General features: G+C 48.1%; 4 protein-coding genes across 5 annotated transcripts; all 4 read left to right on the top strand.

Annotated features, from left to right (window-relative positions):
• The first annotated feature begins 4,114 nt into the window (after positions 1–4,114).
• Positions 4,115–6,826, top strand: LOC130266087 (IgGFc-binding protein-like). The gene is made up of 4 exons (XM_056515408.1): positions 4,115–4,197; positions 4,912–5,053; positions 5,558–5,889; positions 6,563–6,826. Exons 1-4 carry the CDS (start codon positions 4,177–4,179, stop codon positions 6,824–6,826), a joined length of 759 nt encoding a protein of 252 aa, XP_056371383.1. The 5' UTR covers positions 4,115–4,176.
• A 231-nt stretch (positions 6,827–7,057) lies between these two features.
• On the top strand, positions 7,058–9,186 carry LOC130265958 (IgGFc-binding protein-like). Its single transcript, XM_056515300.1, has 3 exons — positions 7,058–7,142; positions 7,686–8,318; positions 8,912–9,186. The coding sequence occupies exons 1-3, from the start codon at positions 7,109–7,111 to the stop codon at positions 9,184–9,186; spliced, it is 942 nt and encodes a 313-aa protein (XP_056371275.1). The 5' UTR covers positions 7,058–7,108.
• On the top strand, positions 8,913–11,015 carry LOC130266088 (IgGFc-binding protein-like). Its single transcript, XM_056515409.1, has 3 exons — positions 8,913–9,248; positions 9,743–10,024; positions 10,869–11,015. Exons 1-3 carry the CDS (start codon positions 9,186–9,188, stop codon positions 10,869–10,871), a joined length of 348 nt encoding a protein of 115 aa, XP_056371384.1. The 5' UTR covers positions 8,913–9,185; the 3' UTR covers positions 10,872–11,015.
• Positions 11,016–11,254: 239 nt separating this feature from the next.
• On the top strand, positions 11,255–14,874 carry LOC130266077 (sushi, nidogen and EGF-like domain-containing protein 1). Of its 2 annotated transcripts, XM_056515396.1 has the most exons (6): positions 11,255–11,973; positions 12,421–12,527; positions 12,893–13,023; positions 13,484–13,771; positions 13,911–14,048; positions 14,473–14,874. In XM_056515396.1, exons 1-6 carry the CDS (start codon positions 11,621–11,623, stop codon positions 14,752–14,754), a joined length of 1,299 nt encoding a protein of 432 aa, XP_056371371.1. In that variant the 5' UTR covers positions 11,255–11,620; the 3' UTR covers positions 14,755–14,874. The 2 variants fall into 2 exon arrangements, with proteins under 2 accessions (XP_056371371.1, XP_056371372.1); XM_056515397.1 differs by lacking the exon at positions 11,255–11,973 and having other exon boundaries at positions 12,412–12,527; positions 14,473–14,867.
• Positions 14,875–22,954: the final 8,080 nt, after the last annotated feature.

Raw genomic sequence — 22,954 nt, 5'->3', positions numbered from 1 at the left:
AAAGAGAGATTTCACAGGGATATTAGGAACAGGACTAAGAGTCTTAAATACAATAGATTCAGAAGTATTGAACATATTGACTACAATAGGAAGTGATTTAGTTAAATTGCAGCAGCCTTTGCAATCTTCTTTGTTAGGATCAGGTAACAGGAAACTGACCAAAGTATTACCAGAATGGGAAAATACAGAAGAGAGAGACCATGGAGTAATAATTAAAGCACTATGCACAGCTAGTGTGAACATTTCACTGGCTCTTGGATGTACTCAAGCACAAATGTGGATGCAGTCAGTGGTTACTGCAGTTATCAGGGAAAGTGAAGAAGTAATATTCCCTGTGGAAATTCACAAAATTGTTTGGGATAATGCCTCTGAAATGGAAAGAGCACTTCAGTCATAGTGGGTCTTGGTCAATTTTACCTATGACCCTGTGACAAATATAGTGACAGCTTTCCTTTTAACTATACACAATTCATCTGTAAACTGGGTACATCCAATAGTTGCCTTAGGGCTAAATTATGAAGGGACTGCATTGTATCCTTCTGAACATAGAATGTGGGCACGAGAAATTGAAGGAAAATGGCAGATCATTAACCTAGAGCCCTGTTCTATGAGGAAACAATTGGGATATATATGTGAGGGGACTTTGGAAGATGACAAAGATACTTGCCTGGACACGGACCAAAGCATTTGCCACTTTGAAATGCATCTAACCAACCAAGCAACTTCACTTGTGTATATATAGGACAAGGTTGTGTCTGTCTCAGGACAGCATGTCCCACCATAATGATAGATGAACAAATAGTGAATGAAACCCAATTCAAGTTATGTGTTTGTAATTTTGCTGAAATCAAAGGATGCGACTTTTCCTATTGGGCACCTGTAATATCACATCAGTACATAAATTAGTTACTGTGCAGAAAATATTGCCTGTGCCTATAGGAATGAATTTAACCCCAGTTGCTCAGCTGTTGAAACATCAGGAATTAAAAAAAAATTTAAAAGATATTCAAGATGCAGGGAAAAAGACTTTGATCACTATACACCACAACATGGAAACTATAAAATGGGTTTTTAAATGATTTGAAGAACAACGGCCTCATCATTGGTGGGATGTGCTATTTGGATGGTCACCAACCACAACCGATTTGCTTAATGCCTTAATTCACCCAATCACTGTGCTGCTTATTTTAGTTAGCATAAGTTTGAGTCTGCCCATTGTAGTACTTGTTTGGAATTGGAGGATACTACAACAAGGGGCAGACTTAGCGTCGCTATCGAAGGCGTATGGCTTGGTCTTGAGAGATCGCCACCGTGCATCTTGGATAGAACAAGAAAAATCTCCATATTGAGATTCAAAGAAGTGAGGAATGAAACACTAATCTTAAAGAAATTAGGATTCGAGATAAAAGTTAGTTATTTACTAGAGTTAATTAAAAGCAGCTGGATAGATAGGCCTTGCTGAAAATAATTAAAAGTTAGATGTTAGTTAGAAGATACCAGGCTTGAGATAGTTATCTCAGGTTTAAATAATTAATTGTCTGTCATTTTTATGTTTGTTCAGCTTTGCTTGCAATTGGAAAAGAAGAAACTAGTAAAGAGATCCAAAGAAACACAAACAATTGCAACCAGAAGCTTATTCCAAGTCACGAAGGGAGGAAATTGGAGTGGTCCCAGAAGTAATTTGTATTGTCATTGATAGAAAAGGTCGAGAGTTCAGGGTGAGGAAGACACACCTCACTTCTTCTTTTTAAGACTCCTCTCCACAAAAATGACCTCAGACTGAAGACAGTCAAAGTCTTCAACAAAACCATTAACATCAGCAGGGAACACCCTGGAAAAGTCATGGTGAGTTTAGGAAATGATCCCTTATCTTTTCACCACATTCTCCACCTCATCCCAAACCTCATCCTGTCAATGAGTGACTAATACTGAAACGTAATTAAATCAACCTCATTGATTGAGGACTCAGTGTGAAGCAATCCCATTCTTTGAGGGAGTGTTACACTTTTCTCAGTGAAAATGTCAGAAATTGGCTGTTTAAGCAGCAAGAATTCCTATTGTAATGGGCTAGGATATTCTTTATGGGTAATCATCAGATCATCATTTGATGATGCCCTTCATCATGTCCACAGGGAGGAAAATTGACGGTTTGCCATGAAACTGGGCTAAAATCTCTGTAGTTGATGAAGTTTGCGCCTGAATTCCAGGAAACTTCCAGGATTTGGCATGGAATTTCCTGGTTCCTCATGAATCCCGTTGTCTCCTGGCAGATATTCCCTGTCCTTCCAACAGCTCCTAAGAGCTCTGCTCCCACACCTGCCAGCACACCTGTGGTGCTGACTCTGCCACATGCCCAGGGCGATGCTGCGAGGGCTGAACGTCAGGACTACGTCTCCAAACAGCTGGACACGGCAGCCAAGAGGTGGCCAGGGTGCCTCAGAGCTGTTGCAGCAGTAGCAGCAAACATCCAAGAGGCATGCAAATTCACCCTAGGCCTGAAGACGACCGTGCTAGTATCCCACACAGTGTCTGCAGTCCTGGAGGTAAAAGGAGGACATACTTCCTGTCCTAATGGTGGCCCTGGGAAGGTCATTGATGGTGTCTTCCAGTGTCCCACAGAGGTGTCCAGCACTTCTGTGGCACCTATGTCACCTTTAATGGCATGACCTTCAACATGGCTGGTACTTGCTCCTATGTCCTCACTAAGACCTGCAAAGGTGACAATGTGAAACCATTTATTGTCACAATCCAGAAACAGGCACTGCAGAAGGGGAAGGTCTCCAGGATCCAAGCGTTGTCTGTGGAAGTCTATGGGGTCACCTTGACCTTGAAACAAGGAAACGGGGCAGATGTCATGGTAAGGTGGCACTTGATGTTCCAGTTCTCATGGGATCCCCCCCAGATTGGGTTTCCTTGATGGAAGGGACACCTCAGCCCATCTCCAAGCCCAGTCCATACTCCTCCCAACTTTTCTTTCTAACCAAGATCCATAAATGCATAAAAACTTTGGTCGGAAACTGTTTTCCCTAAATTTTTCATTCTACCTCAGTCAACCCCAAAACTGTGTTTCCTTGATGAGGGGAGCCAAGGCTACTCCATTCTCATCCAAACTTTTCCTTCTACGGGGGATCCACAAATCTGTCTGAATATTGTTTGGAAGGTGTTTTCCCCAAAGTTTTGGTCCCACTTCCTCACTGGAGGACTCTTCCTTCTCTATCCCAGGTGGATTCCATCTCCCACCACCTCCCCACTATCCTGAGCAAGGGACAGGTCCAGGTCTACCCACATGGGACAGGTGTCCTGCTCCGCACCAACTTCGGCCCCGTTGTCCACTATGACCTTGTCCAGCACATGATTGTCACAGTCCCCCACACCTACATGGGGCACCTGTGTGGCCTGTGTGGCAACTACAATGGCCAACGTAATGATGATTTCCAGCTCTCCAATGGCCAACTGGCTCCAGATTCAACAGCCTTCGGATCCGTGTGGAAAACAGCAGCTACACCTTGCAGTGACACCTGTCCCAAGGATGAGTGTCCCACCTGCACAGAGGAGAAAGTGGCAGTCCTCCAAAAACCCAACTACTGTGGCCTCCTCATGGCCCCCGAAGGTCCCTTTGGCTCCTGCCATCACATCATTGACCCCATCCCGTATTCCCAATCCTGCATCCATGACCTCTGTATGATGGGAGGGGACATGCACGTCCTGTGCCAGAGTATCCAGAGCTATGTCACTACATGGAGTCACATGCTGGAGTCACCGTGGGGGCTTGGAGGACACCATCCTTCTGCCGTGAGTTTGGGAGGGCACAAGGGCAAATGTCCCGTTTGGGGTTGGGAAGGTCTCCAGGTGATACTGGAGTTAGGCGGGGCACAGGTGGGGAATGTTCCCTGTTTGGGTGTGGGTGACAGTGGAGACATGCAGGACTTGGGATGATGGTGATGGGATGAGCTTTAAGGTCCATTCCAGTACAACTCAATCCATGATTTCATGAAAATTCCAGCCCTCACCTGCCCAGCCAACAGCACTTACCCTCTTTGCATCAACACCTGTGCCAACACCTGTCCTGGAAATGCCACTACCTGTCCCCAAACATGCATTGAGGGCGGCCAGCGCCACCAGGGCTCTGTCTTTGATGGACACAGATGCGCTCCCGAGAAATACTGCACATGCTTTATGGATGGGGAATACTATAAGGTAGTTTTACTGGCCTTCTTTCCTGGCTTTAGGAAAATGTATGTATTTTTTCCCTTCATTTTTCCTTATTTTTATACATTTGCTTCATTTTTCCTTCTCTTCCTTCTTCTTTTTTTTATTTTTATGTCCTTACTTACATTTTTCCTGCATTTGTTTTCCTGTGTCCCATATTTTTCTGCATTTACCTCTGTTTTCATATTTGATTGTTTTCCTCTGACTTAATGTATTTACATTTTAAAAATTAATTTCCCCCCATTTCCCCTACTTTTATGCATTTACACCTTTATTTATTGTATTTTCCCTTTTTTTCTGTCCCAATTTCCCAGAATTCTTCCCTTTTCTGTCCCCCTATTTTTATGTCATATTTCCCTGCATTTTCTTTCTTTTTCCCTATTTTTAGGCAGTTACATCTTTTTTTTTACCTGTATTTCTCCCTGTGTTATGCATTTGCATTTCTTTTTCTGCATTTTCCCCATTTTTCCTATGTTTATTCCTTATCCCAGTGTTTGCCCCTATTTTTATATATTTGTCTTTTTTTTCCTACATTTCCACCTTTTTCCCTATTTATAGGGAAGGTATTAATGTACATCCATTTCCCTTACAATTTGTTCACTGTTTTCCCTTTTCTTCTGCATTTATGTCCTTTTTTCTGCATTTTTTCCTTTTATCCCCTATTTTTATGGATTTCCCTTTCTCTCTTCTCCCTCCCCGCAGCCCCATGAGTTGCTTTTCCAGGATCACTGCCAGCGTCGTTGCACCTGTGTCCTTGGCCAGGGCCTTACCTGCCATGAGCATGCTTGCTCTGAGGATGAATCCTGCGAAATCCGGGAAGGGGTCTTGGGATGCATCAATAAAAGTGAGGAGAAATGAGGGAAAATGATGTTTTAGATGTTAACTGGATCTGGGGATGATTAAGGTGTTGATTAGCGAAAAAAGGGAAGGCGAGGTGGAGGGAACAGAATCTGGTCTGTCACTAAGTTCTTCCCATGGTTTCTCCCAACGTTTCTCGCGTGTTTTTTTCCACGTCCTATGATTTTTCCCATGGTTCCTCCCATGGTTTCTTCCATCCCAAAGCTTCTTCCGTGGCCTTTCCCATGGTGTTTCTCATTGTTTTTCCCATGTTCTTTCCCATGGTTTTCCATCCCATAATTTCTCCTATGGTTCATTCCATGGTTTCTCCCATTTTTTCTTCCATCCCATGATTGTTCCTATTTCGTGGACTTCCCCATCTCATAGTTTTCTCTCTCACATGGCTTCCCCCCACTTTTTTCCCATCCTTTTCCCCAACCCATGGCTTCCCTCAATGTTTATCTCCTATTTCACCAAGCTCACGTCTCACTCACTCTCCTTTCCCTCCCAGACCCCTGCAAGTCCCTGCACTGCCGCCCCAAGGAGCGCTGCCGGCCCCGCGGTGCCCAATCCCGCTGCGTCCCAGCCCTGGTCGCCACGTGCTGGGCATGGGGTGACCCACACTTCCGCACCTTCGATGGCCTTGACTTTGACTTCCAAGGAACCTGCAGCTACACCATGGCCGAATCCCATGGGAATGACCCTGGGCTGGTGCCCTTCAGGGTTGAGGCCAAGAACGACATCCGTGGCGGCATCCAATCTGTGTCCTATGTCTCCTTGGTCAATGTTGACGTCTATGGACAACGCATCTCCTTCCGCCGGAATGAAGATGGAAAAGTCTGGGTAAGTTGGGTGGAAATGTAAGAGTCTGGGCTTTTCCCCAACATTTTGCAGCATCCAGCTCTTCCCTACCTGCTTCTTCATCCAGCCAGTGCCAATGTTATTTGGGATAAGTCAGATTGGGAGGTGAGTTGTTGAAATATTGGGATATTTTGGGAATAAAATGTTGGGATATGTCAGCAATAAAAAGCTGAGAAATGGTGGGAACAAAATATGGGGAATAGAATATTTGAATATGTCTGGAACAGAATGTTGTGCAAAGATTGGAATAAGATGTTGGGATATGTTGACAATAAAACAGGATGTGCCAGGAATAAGATGTTGGGATGAACTGGGATAATATGTTGGTGTGTCTAGGGAATAAAATATTAGCATATTTCAGGAATGAAATGTTGGGATGCAGCAGAAATAAAATACTGTGGGGTGTTTGAATATTTTGGGAATAAAATCCTGGGTCATAGTGGGAATAGAATGTTGGGTTATGTCAGTAATAGAATACAGCAGGGGTATGTAGGATGAAAATGTTGGGATATGATGGGATTTATTATTGGAATAAGATGGGAATAAAGAATTGGGATATGCAGGGAATAGAATATTAGGATACATTTGGAATAAAATACTGGTGTATGTTGAGAATGAAGCATTGGGATAACTGGGAGTGTTGGGCCATTGGCAGGTGAACGGGGAAGTGACGCTGCTCCCAGTGCTCCTGGCAGACGGGAAGGTGCAGGTCCGTCCCAGTGGGCTCCGTGTTGCTCTGGAGACAGATTTTGGTCTCCGGGTCTCCTACGACTGGAACTGGCACCTCCTGATCGACCTTCCCAGCAGCTACTTCCACCATGTCCGTGGCCTCTGCGGGAATTTCAACCTCAAGCCCCTTGATGACATCCCCGAGGCTGGTGACAACATCACTGCCATCATCACATGGGCCAAAAGCTAGAAAAGTGCTGACTCCGAGGTTGATGACCCACTTTGTTGGGATTATTGTGATGGAGCATGCCCAGTGTGTGATGAGGAGAAGAAGGAGCTTTATGGCGAGAACCAGTACTGTGGGATTATCAAAAAATCCTTCCAGGGCCCCTTCAGAGCATGTCACGACATAGTGAAGCCTCATGACTTCTATCGCAGCTGCCTTTCTGACCTGTGCCTGAGCAATGGGGCGAGGTCGATCCTCTGCCAGGTGCTGGAGACGTATGCAGCGACATGTCAGAAGCATGGAGCCATGGTCCATGACTGGAGGACGCCATCAGGATGCCGTAAGGGCTGGGGTTTTCTTTGGGAAGGGAAGGAGCCAGAGTGGGGGAGAAGGGGCATGGAGTGGGATCCATCCTGGGTTGAAGCCCTCAAATCCCTCAGGTGATCCTTGGAAGTTCTCCAGAACTTTCTCCTGGTGCTCCAACTGCTTCTTGTGTCTCAGAATTCACCCCATCTTTCCAAGAATCCATCTCACACATGCCAGACATTTATTCTTGTGTTCCAGACATCTCCCAGATGCCATCCTACATTTTTGAGACATCTCCCAGACCCCCTCCATGCCACATGTTTGTTTTATCCTCATGTCCCAGACCTCATCCTGTGCATTTCAGAACCTATGGCCCAGACCCTTCCCACATGGCTCAGACCTCATCCCACTTGTCCCAGTCTCTTCTCACATTTCCCAGACCTTTCTCCTTGCAATCCAAGCCCTTCTTTTTTCCAGACCGTTCCCCATGCTTGAGACCCTTTCCCAATCCCCACCCACTCTGTTGAATGCTGTCCACTCCCCTAATCTCTCCCTCACCCGTTTCCTCCCCCTGCAGCCTTACCTTGCCCTGAAAACAGCCACTATGAGCCCTGTGGCAACGCTTGTCCAGCCACCTGCTCCAACTGGGACAATCCGGCCACTTGTGACCAGCCCTGTGTGGAGACCTGTGCCTGTAACGCCGGCCTCGTGCTCAGTGGAGGGGAGTGCGTGCCAGTGTCGCGCTGTGGCTGTACCCGTGACGGCCGCTACTACCGCCCTGGCGAGGAGTTTTGGGGCGATGACATCTGTCGCTCCAGGTGCAGGTGTGACATGGAGCTGGGAATGGTGGTGTGCGAGGACTCCAGGTGTAAGCCGGGTGAGGTGTGTGCGGTGGTGAAGGGCGTGCGGCAGTGCGTGGCCAGCAGCCGCTCCACCTGCGTGGCCACTGGTGACCCCCACTATACCACCTTCGATGGGCGCCGTTTCGACTTCATGGGTACCTGTGTCTACCTCTTGGCTGGGCTCTGCTCCACTGACCCCACCCTCACCCCCTTTGCTGTCACTGTGGAGAACAATCACCGCGGCAGCCGCCTGGTCTCCTTCACCAAGGTGGTCACCATGGAGGTGTACAACATGACCCTCAGCCTCAGTCAGGAACATCCCCAGAAGGTCAAGGTAGGGATGAAGGAGATGATGGGGGTGGTTCAGAGTAATTTCATGATGTCTAGTACACCCCAGCATCCCCCATGTCACCATTCCTCCCCAGTGTGTCCCCCAAACACATCCCCCAGTGGATCCCTCTTTACCCAGCATCTCTCCAGTCCCCTCCAGTCTTCCCTGGTGTTCCCTGTATTGTGCATAGTCCCTCCCAGGGTGTTCAAGTCCTCCCCCACTTTTCCCCACACTGTTCCAAATCCCTCCCAGTTTGTCTCTGTTCCCCCCCACGGTGCCTCCCAATGCATCCCATTCCCTTAGTGGGGTGACGTAGTGTCCTTCCCAGTGTCTCCCAGCATGTCCCTGTGTCTCCGCCAGTGTTCCCAGTTTCTCCCAGTCCCCCCAGTGTGCCCCCCATGGAGACATGGGGATGTATGGGGATGGGGGGCACACACAGGGGACATGGGCATCCATTGGAGATATGAAGACACAGGGCATATGGGAGACATGGGCTCCCTTCTGCCCCACACCACCTCACAGCATCATCATCCCCATTTTTGGGCCATTTTAGGCCACTTTTCCCACTTTCCATATTTTATCCACGGAAAACAGATCGCTGAGACCATGCTGACGCCTGACTGCTCCCAGTCCGCATCTGCCGGGGGCCTGGGGGCCTCCAGTGCCGCCCCTTCACTTGTCCCTTTGGCCACACCTGTGGCCTCCGTAATGGCACCCGCACCTGCATCGCGCACCCGGGGCGCTGCTCCCTGTCCCCTGCCACCCGCTTCGTCACCTTTGATGGCATCACTGGGCCAGCCTGGCCACCGGCACCTACGTGGTGGCCAGCGTGTGTGACCCCCAGGACCCCGTGTGGTTCCGGCTGCTGGGGGACATCGGGGACAGTGGGGAGCAGCCGGCAGTGATGGCACTTCACCTCTTCACCCCCCACGGCTTCATCACCGTGCGGAGGGACAGGAAGGTCTGGGTAAGTTATCGCCACCCTGGCTGGCGCCCCAAAGTGTTGTCACCGCTGTGTGTTGTCTCCCTAAACATCCTCCTGACCTTCATTTTAATTGAAAAAAAAATCAATATTTTTTCTGTAATGTCACCAGGTTAGAGTCCACGTGGGTTGTCCAGTCCCGTCAGCACCACAGGATGTTCTTCCCTTAATTTTGCCCCAAATGGCTCCTTTTTCCTCCCCAGTTTCCTACCAGTGAAGCACCTATGTGGGTGAAGGTCACTAAGAGACATTCATAGATTGATGCACCCCATAATTTTGACCAAAACTGCTCTTTTTTGCCTCAATTTCATGTCAGAGAAGCACCTACATGGGTTATCCCTCATCCTACTCCTACCATGCCTTGACACATCCCACCATTTTTCCACAAACTCCCTCTTTTCCACCCTGATTCCTCCAGCTACCCTTCCGCCCTGCGTGGCTCCAAATGCCCATTTTTCTCCTAATTGGGTGTTCTCCAGCTCAATGGGGTTCCCACCCCGCTGCCCGTGGAGCTCCCAGGATCGCTGACCATCACGGAGATGCGCACGACGCTCCGGATCAGCCGAGCCCCGGGCTTCCTGGTGGAGCTGGGCGCCACGGGGGTGACAGTGGAGGTGCCCAGGGAGGCGCGGGCGACGCTCTGCGGCCTCTGCGGCGACTACGACGGGGCCACCGGCAATGACCTGCGGGGGCCCGACGGGATGGGGACGAGCGACGCGCGGGCACTGGCCGAGGCCTGGCGGGCGCCCGACTTCACCCCGGTGGGTGACACCAGGGGACACTGGGGACAGGGGCTGGGGGGGAATTGGGGTGTCTTGGGGGTGGCACTAGGGGGAGCAATGACAAAAATGGAGGGGAAATAACCTAAAAAAGAGGAAAAGAATCCCCCCAAGAGGGGAAAGAAGCCCCAGAAGATGGAAAAGAGACCAACAAGAGAAAAGGAGTTCCTCAAAATTTAGAAAAGAGCCCAAAAAAGATGGGAAAGGAGACCAAAAAGAGGGGAAAGAGTGAAAACTAGGGAAAGGACCCAAAATGCAGGAAAAGAGACAAAAAAAGGAGAAAGAGTACAGGGGGGCATGGGTGTGTAAAATAACCCCAAAAGATGGGAAAAGAGACCCATAAATGAGGAAAGGAACCAAAAAAAGAAAAGAACTGAAACAAGTGGAAAGAGATCAAAAAAGGAGAAAAGAGGGGGAAGAAAAGGTAGAAAGAACCTCCCGAAATGAGAATAAAACCTCAAAGAGATGGGAAAAGACACCGAAAATGGGTGAAGGACCCGACAGTGGGGGAAAGGAATATTAAGAAGGGAGCAAGAGCACAAAAATCGGGGGAAAGAGGCCAAAAAGAGACAGCAGAAACAGGGGAAAGAACCCCCCACAAAGGGGGGAAGGGCAGTGGGAGAGAAGCACAAGGGGGGGAAAGGGCCCAAAACAGGGGAAAAGTGAATAAAAAAGGGGGAAAGAGCCTCTCAAAGGCAAAGAGACCGGCAGTAGAGGGGAAAGAGCTCAAGAATGGGCATAACAAGTCCAGGAAAGGGAGAAAAGGCCCTGAACTGAAGGAAACTGCCACGAAGTTCCCCTCGATTTTGCCTTTCTTCCCATCCAGTGATGTGGAAAATTAACATTTCACCTGGGTGGCCGCGCCCCATCGCTGACGTCATCCTCAAACCGCCTCAGATCCGGAAAACCCGGATTTTTTATAAGCCCCGAAACTGTGCTTTCGCCCCCAAAATAAAACCTGTGAGAAAACGCCGTTTGCGGGTGATCTGGGATAAAATGGTGGGAATTCAGAGCAGACAGGAGCGTGGGAATGCGCTGGGGGCAGCTGGGGCGGGGAGGGCTGTTCCCACCCCGTCCTGCCGCGGGCGGTTCCGTGTCCCCCCCGTCGGTCAATATTTCCCAACGCCGAGTCCCACGGGGAGAAGGGCGGGGGGGCACCCGGATGTTTGGTGCCGGGGAGGGGGAGGCGAGGGGGTTCCCGGACATCCGAGTCCACCGGGGGAGCTGTGTGCCGCGGCACGCCTGCAGGGGACCTGCCACCAGTATGCCCAGTTCCTCCAGTACCCACCCCCAGTGTGCCCCCTTTATCCCCAGTCTGTCGCAGTACAACAGCCCGCTATCCCCCAGTCTCTTCCAGGCGTGCTCAGCTGGCTCCAGTGTACCCCCATTGTCCCCAGTCTCTCCCAGTGCATTCCAGTCCTCCCCCACTATTCCCCATGGTGTTCCCAAATCCCTCCCAGTTCGTCCCAGTCGCCCCTGTCCCTCCTACTGCATTCCAGTGTCACTCAGTATCCCCCCAGTGCCCGTTAAGCCTTGCAGTGTCCCCTAGTATGTCCCAGCATCCCCCAGTGCCTCGGAATGCATCCCAGTCCCTCCCAGTGTCCCTCCCCAGTGCCCTCCAACATTCCCAGTGTCTCCCAGTATGTTCCAGCAACCCCCAGTGCCTCCCAATGTATCCTAGTCACACTCAGTGCCCCCCCAGTGTCCCTCAGTAGATCCCAGCCCCCCGCAGTGTTCCTCCCCAGTCAATCCCAGTCCATTCCAGTCCCCCCCGTTGCAGTCTGGGCAGAGACGGAACTGCCTGGGGCCCTGGGAGGTGCCACCTGGGGGTGTCCCATGTCATCCCCCAACCCCCCCCCAGCCTGTCCCCTCCCTGGGGATAAAGTGGCTTCAGTCACAGCACTGGGACAGACTGGGACCATGGGAGTGCAGTGAGTGGGGACACTGGTGGGCGTGGGGGACATGGGGACATATGGGACATGGGGGCACATGTGGGACATGGTGGACACAGGGGAATATGGGGGACCAGTGAGGGCACATGGGGCATGGGGCACATGGGGGGACATGGGAACATAGAGGGGGAACATGAGGGACGTGGGGGACATAGGGAAGACAAGCAGACATGGGGGTTCTCTGGGGGCATGTGGGACGTCGGCGATGGAGGGGCGGGGACCATTCTGTGTTGTGATCAGGAGCCAATTTTATTGAGTATACAAAGGGTTTATACAGGGTATACTTGTATGATTCTTGGGGGAATCTCTGTGGGTGACACATGGAGGGACATGGGGGGATATGGGGACTCTGGGGACATTGGGAGATGGAGAGGTCACAAAGGACATGGTGACATGGTTGATGGGGAACCCCTCACACTCCCACAGGCCTGGACACATGAAGGTCGGCCCCATCCTCCTCCTCCTCCTCCTCCTCAGCCACACAGAGGTGTGGGGACCCCTGAGGACATCGGGGACCCCTGTGAGACCTCTGGGTGAGTTTGGGGTCCCAGGCTTATACTGGGAAGGTCCCAGCCCTATACTGGGAGGTTCTGGAGTGATACTGGGGGTCCTAAGCCCACAGCAGGAGGTTCCAGTCCCACACCAAGAGGTGTCAGGCCCATACTGAGAGCTCCATACTAGGACATCTCAGTCCCCTCCCAGCAGGCCCTATGCCCATACTGGGAGTTTCTGGGGTGACACTGGGGGTCCCTGACTCATATAGGAAGTCCCAGGCCCATATTGGAATGTCCCAGTTCCATACTGGGAGATCCCAGGTGCCACTGGGTGTGTCCCTCAGGTGGGGTCCTGTGTGCCACTGGGTGTGTGTCCCAGGTATGTGACAGGTGTGTGTCCCCAGGTGGGGTCCTGTACCCATTCGGACCTGGAGTGGGGGATGAGGCCACCCAGCATGAGGATGACGGGACGAGCCCTGAGATCTTCCTGCAGGAAAACTTCTCCTTCTTTGGGCATGCCCACCGCTCACTCTATGTGGGTCACGTGACCGGGGGGGCATGGAGGAGGTGGCATTTGGTGGGTGGCACAGGTGGAGGGTGACCCCAAGGGGAGGTTGACAAGTTGGATGCAGAGTTGATGTTACCTCTTCCTCCTCCTCCTCGACTACATCAGTGAGTGGGAACCCCTGGGGATATCAGAGATACCCATGGAGGTCCCTGAGGACACTGGGGGCACCTGTGAGACTCTCAGGTGGTTTTAGGGTTCCAGGCCCATACTGGTAGATTCTGGGATGACGCTGGGGCTCCCAGGCCCATACTGACTAGAGGTGACTGCGGTGACTGACTGGAGGTGGGGGGTCATCACAGTTGGGGCCACCATGACAGGGGTCACTGTAGTTGGTGACATGACTGGAGAAACTCTACCTGGGGCCACCGTGGAGGGTCACTGTGGTTGATGCCACCCAGTGTGTCCCATTGGTGACCTTTGCCTGCAGGTGAACAACAATGGCGTGGTGTCCTTCGGGACGATGGTTCCGGAGTTCACCCCGCAGCCCTTCCCACTGCCAGACCACCACCCCTTTGTGGCACCCTACTGGGCTGATGTGGACACCCGTCTGGGAGGGGACGTCTTCTACCGGCAGAGCCGCGACCCCCAGCTGCTGGCACGCCTGGCCCAGGACCTGGCACCTGCTGTGACACCTGGGGACCTGGCCCCACAGCCCACCTGGGCATTTGTGGCCACCTGGGATCGTGTGGCCTATTTCGGGGCTGCCTCAAAAAAGGTGGGATATGGCACAAGGTAGGGGGGCTCAAATATCTTGACCTTCAACCATGATGTCCCTAACCATGGTGGCACCACAGGTTTGGGGACACAGGGATGGAGACCTGTCACGGTGACATGGTGACAATGTCCCCCTGCAGGTGAACACCTTCCAGGCTGTGCTAGCCTCTGACGGTGTCACCTGCTTTGTCCTGCTCAACTACGGGGACTTGCAGTGGACAACTGGCATTGCCAACCAGGGGGATCCCCACACTGGCCTGGGAGGCATCCCTGCACAGGTAGAGACACAGAGAAGGACAGGGGACACTGGGCATGGGGACATCCCTGTGCTGATGAGGGCAGTCCAAGGGATGGGGGACACTGGGCTAGGTGGGATTCTGGGCTTGAATGGGGTAAAGCATTTTGGGGTGGAATTAAGGGGATTTGGGTGGAATTAAAGAGATTTGGGGTGAAGTTATGGGGATTTTGAGTAGGATTTGAGGGAATTTGGAGTAGAATAAAGGGGGTTTGTGGTGAAATTAGGGAGATTTGTTCTGAAATTAGGGGGATTTTAGGTGGAATGAAGTGGATTTGGGGTGAAATTAAGCTCATTTTGGGTAAAATTCAATGGGAATTTGGGCAGAATTTACCCCTCTCCATCTCCTGTCCCCTTGTTCCCCTCCCTTCATGTCCCCCCCTGTTTCCCCATCTTTCCCCCTGCAGGCTGGGTTCCACAGTGGGGACGATGTCCACTACTACAATATACCAGGGTCACGCACGCCTGCAGTGCAGAGCCTCAGCCACCGCAGCAACATAGGGGTCCCGGGGCGCTGGGCTTTCCGTGTTGACCACTTCGAGGCCACTGAGGGACCCCCTGGGACCCCTGGCACCCTGTCAAAGACTCCTGAGGCCCCCTGGAGTCCCGTGGCCTCCCAAAAGACCCCCTCAGTATCCCCCAACCCCCCCAGGACCACAGAGGAGCAGGTGTATATCTGCAGGTCCTGAGCAGGTGACACCTGCGACATTTGGGGTAGGGGGATTTTCGAGCAGCTCTTGTCCCACCCCCAGGATGTGGCACCATGGAGGCTGCATTATGATGAAAACAGCAATAAACACCCTCTGAGCAGCACCTGTGTCAGGTGTGTGTACGCAGATGCATGTGGGAAGCAGCACAGGTGTCATGTGTGAAATGTGTGCCCATCCCCACCTGCTCCCAAGAAGGTGACGGAATCAATTGAGGAGAGAAACGTCAGTGAGGGGTGTCATCAGGATTGTGACAGACACACACCTGAGTCACACATAGGTGTGACACAGAAATACCTGGATAACATCTGCTGTCAGATGCACTACACCTGGACAGCACCCAGCTCACACACTCCTACAATGGTGGTACACCTGGACAACACCTGAGTTCCACACAGGTGTGGATCCACCTGGACAACACCTGCTGCAATATGATACTCTGCCCAGACAACAGCTGGGTTGCACAGAGGTGTACCATCACCTGGATACCACCAGCTCAGCTGAGGCCCCCAACAATGAAACCAAGGGCAGAATAAAGGAAAGGGTTTGGGTTAAAGTTGGGGTTGGAGGTTACAGTTAGGGCTTAGTCATTAGGGTTAGGGCTGTGGTTTGGTGAGGAGCAGGGCTAGGACTTACAGTGTGGTTGGGTTAGAGTTACATTAGGTGTTATGGTTAGGGTGAGATGTTAGGGATGCTTTTATTAAAGAGCAGTAAGCTTTTATTTAATATTGGAGTGACATAATTTTTCATATCTGTAGTTATCCTTTTGGGGGCAGGATGTAAAAGATACTAATGTAGTGCTAGATTTTTAGTGAGAGATATTTTTCAGTCTAGGGTGCAGGGACGGTACAGAGAAACTTCTAAAGTGAGCCAATATTAAGCCCTATTTTGCTTTACACCAACACTGTCCTTTCTTACAGATCTTTGGTGATGACAAAGGGGTCAGGATTATTTTCTAAAGTAGTTGCACTTTCAAAGATCTGTTTATTAACTGACACCAAGATCAATTAGGAGCAGCATATTGTTGGTGTGGGGAGGAGCCCAGAAGAGAAGGGGCTGATGGAGATGTCTCAAACACCAAGAGCCATCCAAGGACTGTTGGTGAAGAAGCAGCAACACTATGAGATTGTGGAAGGGGCTGTGCACAGGTAGGGCGCAACTTTTCTGGCACAAACGTCCTTACTGCAGTGTAGACACAACAGACAAAAGACAGCATCAGCACAGGACGTGTTGACCATAGATTGATCTAGTGGGGGGGAGAAGTGACCACTCAAGACTCCCAAAGCTTCCAACCCACTTCAAGATAGATCTGAAAGACTGGACTGAGCATGAGAATTAATGTCCAGAGACAGTCACAGCTATCTGTGTGTAAAATAGTATCAACACCAAGCCCAGGCACTGCCTCCAGGACTGTGATTATCCCATCGCTTTCCTTCCTGCCTACCTTTTGCTTCCTTCCCTCCCTTCTTCCCTTCCCTGACAGCTCTGGACAGAGTTCTCTATCTGAAACTTGTCTGTGGCCTTATGACTCAGGATGTGGCTGGGGTAACCTTAACAAGGTCTCTGCAGTGGAATCCACACAGATTGGTCTCTTTTCCATCCCTGTGAAAGGCACCTGCGCCTAATGGTAGAATCCCCAGTGCCTGCTTTGGGGGCTACACTGGGAGCTGCAGTTGTGCCAGGGTGGGGAATGGCTGGAGTCCACGGCAAGGGGCTGGGAATGGACTTGCTGGAATTTCTGTTTCTGGGCACTGGCAGTGCCTCCAAACACCAGATCTGGGTGGTGCCTGTGGCGGCAATGGGAAATTGCCAGGTTTTGGCTTTCTGTGCCAGAAAATTGCTGGACTTGGGCTGTGCTGGCACCAGGGAATTTCCAGATCTGGGCACTGGCAATGTCAGCACATTATGTGGAGTCGTGGGTCAGAGGCAGAGACGACAAGAGCTATCAGAAATCCTTATGACAAAAGCATGTTTTATTATTCAGTCTTTTATTATACAGGGGGTTGGAATCCCCCGGCTCTAGACAGCTGGTTGGGACTTAGGACTGCCATTCTCTGATCATTGAGGTATCTGCAGCTTAGGATGGAATGTCATTGGGTGTAGTCCCTGTTTAGGTTTGAATATCTCCTATCATTGCTCACCTAGTGGCTTGTTTCTTCAACCAGGCTAATTAGACTGGATTTCTTATCTGTGACTGAATTAATTGTCCAGCTACTAGACAGCTTGTGCTGTGACAATTTCTTGTTTCCTTTTTTATTAAAAATATGTGACTTGTTCTCTGTCATTTTACCTACAAGGACGCTTTGCAAGCAAGATGACACAGACTGCACGAGTCTGATTTGAATGACACTTTCAACCTAATTTAACAAATTTAGGTCCCCCAGCTGGCAATGTGTTCAATATATCACTGGAGCTGTAGCATTCATATTCAGGAGCTGTCAGGTGAAACCACTAACCTTGGGATTAGCATGTCACAATTTAGCTGCTTAAAGTTACAAATTACAATTTCACTCTATAAACAAGAAAGCATTTAACCTCTTAAACTGAAATTATAACCAAACTCTATAAATAGAAACATTCAACTTTAGAACTGTGAGAAAAAACTTAACAGAACAAACAATGTATAAACAGGAAAAAAAATTTGGAAACAAATAAATCTTAAATTTAACTGGTATTTTAAAAGTCCTGGAATTCTATGAGGTAGGTGAACAAATTGTTCTGGTCCCTGCTCTGTATACAAATCTGTGACGTTTGTTGAGGGGTCATCAGGAGGATGCTGCTTGTGGTCCTGAGGAGGTTGTAGTGCAGGCTGGATACATCTGGCAGGTATCCAACATGTTCCAGTGTCTATGGAAACACAGGCATATTCTCTTCCCCAGGTAAGAAGAATGCAAGGACCTTGGTCCTTGGTGAGGAGGTGTCTCACCATTACCTTGGACTTGAGCAGCTGAACATCACAGGATGTTTGTAGTGATAGAAGGTGATATAAAGTAACTGTGTTCTGGGCCTTTTCTAGCACTGTTAAATGATTTAGTGTATATATAGCTTTAGCTACCCTACTCTGTGGGGATCCACTACACATTCATTCCTATTATTTGTTAATTATACCTTTTAAAGTGCCATTTGCCCTTTCCACGATATCCTGTCCTGTTGCTGATCAGGGAATACCAGTGTGGTGTGAGAGACCCCAGAGCTGTAGGAAATGTCTTGTTTCTGTGAAATGCAGGGCCATTGTCTGTTTTGATGATGAGAGGGATGCCCAAAGCTGCAAAAGCTTATTGCCAACATGTGATGGTATCCCAACCTTTTTCTCCTGTGTGTACTGTAGCCATATTGCTGATGAAAATGTATAATTTGAGATGCGTATATTTTAGACAGCCAAATTCAGAGATGTGTGTGACATCAGTTTGCCAGATTTGCAAAGCTTGCAGTCCACGAGGGTTTAGCCCATCTGCCGTGGAGCAGTGTGGCCTTGGCAGTCAGCATAGGTGTTAACTATATTACCAGCCTCTGTATTTGACAGCTGGAATTGCCACTGTAAGGTTCAAGCACCTTGGTGAAAAAATTCATGAGATGCTTTTGCTTGCGCTAGAGTTGCGCTGGTTGTGGTGCTGTCCAAGAAGGGCCAGCTAGCATATCTGGTCTGGTGTTGCCCTCTGTGAAGAAACCTGGTAAATTTGTGTGACTCCTAATGTGCAAGATATAATAAGCGTAAGTTCTGGCTTGGATAGTAAGGAATAGAATTTTTAGTAAGTCAAATAGTTGTGAATTATGAATTTCCTTTAATAGTGCTCCTCCTAATCTCTGTGTGATGTCAGCTACATATGCAGAATCAGTTACCACATTTATAGGAGTGTGGGGTAAGTGTTGGAAAGCTGTAGCTTCAGCCCATAGCTCTAATATTTGAGGTGATCCACTCTCATATCCCTCCAATGTTTGCCTCTCACCTTCCTCTTTTCATGTTACAATGGCCTTTCCTGTTTTCCCAGAACCATTAGTAAGCACTCTAACACCCTTTAAGTCTATTTAGTGGTTTCAGAGACAGTGCAATTTCTTCATTTAAGTCCAGCAATCTATGGCTTGGTAAATGGTAAGTGATTTCTCCAGAAAAAATTTTCAAGGCACTTTGCAAGGCTGTGCAATTAGCAAAACAACATTCAAGCTGTTCTTCTGCCACAGGAATAATGATTTTTGAAGGCTCTCTAACATTCTAGCAATTGTAAACGCCTGTGACAACATAGGATAATTAACTGTGCGATTAGCTCAAACACCGTGGGTGCCAACTTTTTTGGTTGACGAAGTAAAAACATCAACTTTAGAAGGGTCTGGCCTTTATTGGCCACTGTCCAACAATACCATATGAAAATCAACACAGTGATACACACCTCTGGCATATACAGTAGACTTGTCTGTGATAGCTTGCCCTACTGTTTAGAGACAGCTTTTGCCTCTGGGGTTAATTTTCTGGGAGAAGTTAACTCAGGATCACCTTTTAGGAGGGCAAATAAAGGTGTTAATTATGAGTTGGTTAATACTAGATATGGTCTGACACAGTTAATAGTATCCAGAAGTTTCCGTGCATCATTTTGTGTTTGAATCTTAGTTGAAAATTGAATAGTTTTTTGCTGTATAGTCTGATTCATTATTTTGAGTCCCAAATATTTCCAGGGTGCTTGCTGCTGCACCTTCTCTGGTGCTACCTGCAGTCCAAATGTTTGTAATGCTTGCAACAGGCTTGGCTGAATCTGTGAATCTTCTTTTGTTTGGGTTGCCATCAAAATATCCTCCACATAATGGTAACAGTATGCCCCTGGAAATGATTCTCTCACAACTCAAAGTGCCTGTATAACATATGGCTGACAAATTGTGGGGCTGATTTTCATGCCTTGGGGAAGAACAGAACACTTGATAATGTTGCATTGTGCAGCATTATTAATGGAAAGCACTGTAAAAGCAAACTTTGGGATATCATCTGTGTGTAAAGGAATAGTGAAAATACAATCTTTCAAGTCCACAATCAGAATGTCGCATGAGGCAGGTATCATTGTAGGAGATGACATACCCAGGCTGCAAAGCACTCATACTCTCCATTACCGAATTAATTTTTCTCATGTCATGGAGTACCCTTCACTTACCAGATTTCTTTTTTATGACAAATACCAGAGTGTTCCAAGGGCTCATAGAAGGCTCTATGTGTCCTTGAACCAGTTGTTCCTGTACCAGGGTTTTGATGGCACCTAGTTTCTCTTTTTCAAGGGACCACTGTGGTACCCACAGAGGCTGAGTAGTGAGCCGCTTCTGAGCTAGTGTGGGATATTTTACACCCTTTAATACAGTGGCCCCTGTTAAAAATCTGGTGGAATGTGTGAAACAGAGGCGTCTCTGAGAGGCGTCAGAGGCGTCAGAGAGAGACCAGAGTGCAGGAATCGAATTAAAACCTTTGGATGGGTTAAAGTATATTAGGCCACTCATACATGAAATAGAGGTGTAAGCTTAAGTTTTAAGTAAGTAAGTTAGTTAAAGTAAGTAAGAGTATGTTTTAAGTGCCTTAAAAAGAAAAAGCCTTAGAATTTAGTGTGAAAAACAAGCTTCAGTGAGAGCTCAAAAACATAGTTCTAAACATTAGTATAAAAACAAGTCTCAAAAATAAGCTGTAGTGAGAGCTCAAAAACATAGTTCTATACATAATAAAAATACAGTAAGAATATTGCTTACTTTCTTCAAATAGAAAAGGCTATGTGCACAAATTATTCATAAACTTTTGTATAATAAAACTAGAATTCTAATAGGTCTAGAAGAAATACTTTCAGGTTCATGTTTAGTTCATTGGGTAACTTTAAAATATGAATCTGTGCACTGGGGTGTGGGAGAAATAGGACTTCTGGACAGCAAACCAGTATGATTATGTAGAAGCCAATTTATTGTTTACTCTTTAGCCCTAGTTATACATTCTAAAACTACTGTCCATGTGTCACTGCCCGAGGTGTCTCCTTAGATTTGAGATCACCTCAGCAGGACATAAAGGTTGTCTGGAACCCAGTTCTTTCCGATGCCCACCGGTAAGAGACTGCAGGAGGCTGTTCTTAGAGGTTTTCATGGTTGTTTATTGTTTCTTAAGAATGCTTTGTCTAGTGAACAGCAGTCTGGTCACCAGACGTCCAGGGCAGAATCTGCCTGGTAGAGGCAGGACTTATCTTTAAGAGTCTAAATTATGTACTAGGTATTTACAATTATTTCCCAATACAATACAACTTTGTTAAACTGTCCAGCTTTGTCCCCATCCAATCTGAGAGTGCCAGCATGTCACCCAGCATGGATGACACGAAGAAGGAGAAAGAAGTATCCACGCCCCAAATTCTCCATGTTGGCCACGTGTCCCTTATCACAAACATCCCCAAAAGTCTAGTTATCTACATTCTAACAGTCTAATTTACACTTTACTAATTTTTGTGGCTTGCTTCTCTTCCCTCTGTTGGTAATTTCCCTCAAGGGTTTGAATTCAGCGCCTGAGACACCTGGGTCTCATTCAGGGGTCTTTGAGACCCGCCAGGGGGGTTTTGAGACCCCCAAGGAGGCCAGGGGAACACCCTGGGCTCCCACATCTCCCCCCACTGTTTGCACTAAAAACACCTCTTTCACAGCTTTGTTCAAGGCATGCCAAATGCACTGGATGATGCATGACAAAACAATGAGAAGAGCAACAAGCCCCACTAATATATAAAAACCTACTTTCAAAATTTCTTTTCGCAAAGGTAAAAGATCAAAAAGGTCAAACCATCCAATCATGATCCAGTAACTTCTCCAAGCTTTGCCACACCTTCATGCAACTGTCTTATATTCTTCTGAATTAATTTTGAATGATCAGACAAGTTCACGCAGCACATTTCATCAAATTCTTCACATTGATGCCCATGAGTCAGCAGTAAGTAATCAATTGTTGCTCTGTTTTGAAGAGTGGCCTTTCTCACACTGTTGACATCAGTTAACATGTCACTCAGTGCAAGAGAAACAGCTTTGGCGTTCTTGCTCAACCAACAACCCATATGATCCAGTTGAGTCAAGGACAGCCCTGATGCCATGTGAGGTGAGAATAGCGCTACCGCAATTCTCTTTGCCTTGTTCCATGTAAAAAATTCATCATCACAATTCAGATCGTATTGTTTGATTGCTCTCTTTTTTCTGTGCTTTAGTTTTCTTAGAATTTTAAAATCTGAGGTTAACAATAAAAGTCTCCCAATGCTGCATGGACCTCCTCTGACTTTCGCAGGGATACCAGCCCAAATTCTGTCCCCACAAATGAAAAATGTTCCCCGCGGTAGCTGTGCAGGAACCTGGAAAAAACTGAGACTACAGTATAATTACACCACAACAAAGCATTTTTATATACATCCTGATTTGGAGTAACATCCATTGTTTGGTTCTTTGTCACTCAAACATTAAATGCAATACAAAAGTCCATTCTTGTAGAACCAAAAATTTCTAATTCTTCTGGTTCGAAGGAGGCCACAGGGAGAAATTGAACCCACACATGCCATCTGTCCACAGGAGTTGTCACAACTCGCATTGCCCATGAAGGGATGCCCTCTGGAATGGGCCATTCTTTCACTGGCAATCCCACTAGATATATTGAGAATGGATTTTTTGGCCTGGAATGCATCAAAAAACCCCGCTGTCTGTGCTAAGTTTTCCCAAACGTTCTCCCTCGGCTGCAGCACTGGTAGATCCGCTTTGTTACCAAACATAGTTGACAAAAAGATAAGATACAACATATAAACAAACATGTTTCACTGTCAGTCCTTAAGTTTTTATGTCTTGTTTGAAGAGGAGTTCATATCCTTTGTCTTTGATTCTGTCTGCAAGCTCCCTTCCTCACTTCCAGGATTGGCTTCTGCTTGTATTTGGGCCCAATACGCTTTCACGTATTTTGCAGAAATCCACTTCAATCCTCTATCTGTGGAAACACAAGCAAGACCTTTTCCCTACGTAATTAGTTTGAAAGGTCCTTCAGTTTTACCTGTTTCTAAATTTATGATCAAAACCAAAGGATTTACTTTTAGCTTTGCCCTTGTATTTGTAAAATGTCTTGTAATTGGTGGAGTTCGCTCTGAAAAAGAAGAATTTAAGAAGTTTAATACATATAAAGCTTTCGTTCAACCGCATGTGAGGCGTAGCCTCTGCCTCC

Source organism: Oenanthe melanoleuca, unplaced genomic scaffold (assembly GCF_029582105.1).
Source record: "Oenanthe melanoleuca isolate GR-GAL-2019-014 unplaced genomic scaffold, OMel1.0 S001, whole genome shotgun sequence".
Classification (NCBI taxonomy): domain Eukaryota; kingdom Metazoa; phylum Chordata; class Aves; order Passeriformes; family Muscicapidae; genus Oenanthe; species Oenanthe melanoleuca.
Note: the sequence above shows the minus strand (reverse complement) of the source record. Positions and strands in the feature narration are given on the sequence as shown.